Source organism: Sorex fumeus, unplaced genomic scaffold, assembly GCF_029834395.1.
Source record: "Sorex fumeus unplaced genomic scaffold, SorFum_2.1 ptg000075l, whole genome shotgun sequence".
NCBI classification, from domain to species: Eukaryota; Metazoa; Chordata; class Mammalia; order Eulipotyphla; family Soricidae; genus Sorex; species Sorex fumeus.
The window spans coordinates 26252705-26256730 of NW_026606132.1; the positions used below are offsets into that span (position 1 = coordinate 26252705).

Genomic DNA, 4026 nt, shown 5'->3' on the forward strand with positions numbered 1-4026 from the left:
GAGAGAGAGAGAGAGTATGGGGGAAATTGTCTGCCATGTATCTCATGGTGATTTAATTTAAAAAGGCCATTTCCCTTCACTAGGGACTCTGGAATGAGGAAGGCAGATGCACTGTGTAGAGGATCCCTTCTGAGGGAGATATGGTCTGGATTATGGACCAGAATCCACAAATGGCCCCGGGTTCTAATCCTGTGGGACCCACTCGTTGCCTCTGGGCTTCTGGCCAGTTCCAGCCTTTGTCTGGAGACGCTATAGGCCAGAGCCACGTGATGCCCAGCATGAAGCCAAATCAAGTGATGGGAGAATCAGGACAGTTCTCACAGTCAGCGTTTCAGAGTCTTATCTCTTCGCTTATGTCGCTTACAGAGTAGCAGAGGAGAAAGCCGTGAGCACAGCTAACAAGATACAGCAGGAACAGAAGGTGCCGATTCTAAGGCCTGAGACCAGAGTGGGAGCCAGCTCCACCCCCCGCGCTCCGCATATATTGCTCGAGCTCCTGCACCTCGAAGAATTCCTCTTCCGGGCGTCTCCTTGGTGCTCGGCTCCCTGCTCATCCTCAGCCGCAACTTTTGCGGGGCAAGACTGGCTATGATGGCAGGAGGACCTTCAAATCTGAAGGAGGAGATGGAGGTGACGGAGCTGACAGTGGAGGAAGAGGAGGTGACTGCCGCAAGTCATCTTCAAGGTCAAGAGCCCCAGCCGGTGACAGGTGAGTCTGGCCATGTCCTTCCGTGTCTCTACCTGTGATGCATGCGTGATGAGCAGACTCTTAGGTGTGCTTGTATGTGTGTGCTCCTCACAGGGAGCCTCTGTGTCCTGACAGTGTCCCGATAAGTGTCTGTATCTTAGTAGCATGAGTGAGTCTTGAGTGACTAGGGACCTGAGAGTGACAGGTTCGATGATGTGAACACTTTGTAGCCCTTGAGGTTAGGAGGTCTTATTTTTGTCTCTTGGTCATTACTCTCTCCATCCTGAATAAGTCCAAGGCTTGGCTGTGAACAGATGGGCAAGTGGCCATGGGTGAATAAGTAGTGAGTGATCCCTAAGATATTTGGGGACTCTGTCTGCTTTTCTAGCACGTCATTTGTCCAAAAAGCCATGTGGTGTAGCATCTACAGCTATTCTTTGGGGCCTCTATTTTCCTCCTTAGAAATACTGGAGCGTGGAATCCGGTCCCTGGGTGTCATTCAGCGCCGACAGAAGTTGGATACAAAAATCCCTGGCTCTACTGCAAGCCAACAGAACTGGATTGTGACTGTCCCCAAGGCCAAGAAATGGGTACTGTCTTGGGCCCTTGGTTTGCACTGGGTGGGCTGGGACTTGCAACTGGTGGGTTCGACTTGGGCCAGATGTTATTCTGATGTTGTGTGAAAAAGTCAGTGTGTCTTTAGAATTTTTTGTCTTTAGAAAGCACATAACAATAAAACTAACACCTTTGGAAGGAACTTGTAGAGATGTTGTAGCTCTTGCTGCACTTTATAAATTTTACTCATCTCTATTAAGTTTATCTAAAAGCTTGTTATTTTACAATGTATATAATACTAAGAGGAGGAGTTATATATACAACCCCAGAGAACTTTGAAAGAATAACAAAACTTTTTCTTGAACAGCTAGGCCTGTCTTATATAGTCAATCACAAAAATTTATCTTCAAAGGCAGATGTTGTTCAATTAATAAACACATCTCAGCACTACTCACACTCACCCTAATTTTCTCTCAAAGTCTCTCCCAAACCACTTTGCCATTTTGATCCCAATCTCTGAAAACCAGAGGGGATAGGAGTGTAGAAAATATAGAAAATACACCAGACCATTTCTGGCTCCAGTTCACCTTTACAGTTCGGGAATCTTCTTGACACACACTGCCCTCTCAATGCTATTTCTAAGCACTGTTAAGAGGAGGAAGAGAAAAACAGCATGACTAAGATGTTCAGTTCATCGGAAGAAACAAATCTCTGTGCTCCTTTTGAAGAGGTTGACTTTTGCGTGATTGCAACCAATGAAACAGGTTTGGTTTCCAGTGAAACAGGCCCGTGTGTCTGGAAGGCCTTTCTATATTTCTCTTTTGAAGAAAAGTTTCTATCTTCAGCTAAACATTAAAAGGTAAAGGTAAAGGTAAAGGCCCTCCCGTTGATCGTCGATTTGCTCGAGCGGGCCCAGTAACGTCTCCATTGGAGACTTTGTTGTTACTGTGTCTGGCATATCGAATACTCTCGGTAGCTTGCCGGGCTCTCCGAGAGGGGCGGAGGAATCGAACTCGGGTCGGCCATCTTGGCCGCTTGTAAGGCGAACGCCCTACCGCTGTGCTATCGCTCCAGCTAAACATTAGGTTATATTATTACACTAGAATATATTCTCGAGCAACCAGGCTTTTCCTTTGCTGCCCAGTGGCCACCGAGTCTGGCCCATGTGTGCATTTGCCTGGGCTGCCAGAGCACACCCATGCCCAGTGCTCGGGGCATTCTTTCAGCTCAAGCCTGGAGGGCAGCCGCATGACGGCGGACTGTGGGGGGCTGAGCTTTGCGGGTCCCTTTTCTTAGGTGTCCCAGCTTCCCAGGATGCTGAGAGATCCAGGCCATGGAGAGAGCTACACCCACGAGGGTCCCAGCGGCTCCTCGACTGTGGGCTATCGCACTGAGCGGTGAGAGGGGCCCTCTGGGGAGCAGGGGCATGGCTGGGACCGGAAGGAGCTGTGAGCAGCACGCTGGGCTTGTAGCTCAGGGCCCACTTTGCTATGACTCTCAGCCTCCTGGACCTTCCTTGGGGTCTTCCAGGACTTTGGGTGGATGTGGGCTGCTCCGGTCCAGGGCTTCGCTACCAGGGGCAGGAAAGACCCAAGCTGACAGTCATCATTCCCCAAATGCCCTGATGTGGCCCCCTGACTTTAGGGTCTTCCTGTGCTTGCTGCCCAGCCCCTCCCGGGGCACTGGCATGGCTCACCCTCTGTTTTTCTTCCTCTCCCAGCCGCATGGAAATGGACAGAGTGGTGGAGATTGGCCCAGAGGAGCTCGGTGGACTGGAGTTGGAGGTCATGAGGCGCCAGGTGAGCATCGATGCCAAGGGCCAGTGCGGGAGCCTGAGAGGGGGAGCCCCGAGGCCCCTGGTTCTCTCCCCTCCCCTTCAGCTCACTCTCCATAGCTCCTGCCCTGTTCTAGGTCCCTGAGTTGGGGGGCAGGGGAGATTGGGGAGACGATGGCACAGAAGTATGTGCAGGGCTCTGCAGGGCTCTGAACTAAGGAGTCACCTTTGTTCAGAACAAGCCTTTCGGTGGCCATGGGCCAGACAGTGGGACCTGGAGCCCCCTGGCTGTCCCCAGGACTGAGCCTGTCTGCTGGTGTCTTATCCCCCAGCGAGCCTACTCATCAGATGCGGGCATGGGAGCCAAGCTCCTCTGGGCTATGACCTCATGTGTGACACCGGGATCATCCTGGTTCCCAACACAGTTTCTTGCTCCACAGATCCAGGTGATCACTGGGCGCCTGCGGGACCTGGAAGAGCAAGGTGCCACCTGGCGCCACCGGGATGTCCTGTTGGTCACCATGCTGGTGTCGGCCTGCATCGCCAACCTGTGGCTGTGGATGCGCCAGTAACTGCCCACTCGCCTCAAGCCCTGTGCTCCCACCACTGCACCCCTCTTTCAGGGCCTTTGCCAATGCTATGAGAACCCCCTCCTTCCCGGGGCATTCTGAGGGTCTGAGGGTTCAGAGATTCCACCAAGGGCAGGCACTTTCTGTGCCAATCCTCACCCTGCCTGGCCCGCATGCTCTCAGTGTCCCCCTGTCTTTCCATGCTGTGCACAGGGTGCTTCAAAGGGTGCTCAAAATGACTCAATAAAGAACAGTAGATAGATATGCAGCAAACCCGATGTCTCAGTTTCTTTTTAAAATTATTTTTAAGGGTAATGGGGGCACACTCAGTAGTGCTCAGGAACTATTCCTAGCTTTGTGCTCAGAGATTGTGTCTGGTTGTGCTTGGGGGACCCTATTTGATGCCAGGAATCAAACCAGGCTTGGCATATGCAAGGAAA

General features: G+C 51.8%; 1 protein-coding gene across 1 annotated transcript; it reads left to right on the top strand.

Moving 5' to 3' along the window:
• Positions 1-591: 591 nt before the first annotated feature.
• Positions 592-3659, top strand: FATE1 (fetal and adult testis expressed 1). The gene is made up of 5 exons (XM_056130267.1): positions 592-709; positions 1151-1278; positions 2540-2640; positions 2964-3042; positions 3458-3659. The coding sequence occupies exons 1-5, from the start codon at positions 592-594 to the stop codon at positions 3587-3589; spliced, it is 558 nt and encodes a 185-aa protein (XP_055986242.1). The 3' UTR covers positions 3590-3659.
• The last annotated feature ends 367 nt before the right edge of the window (positions 3660-4026 follow it).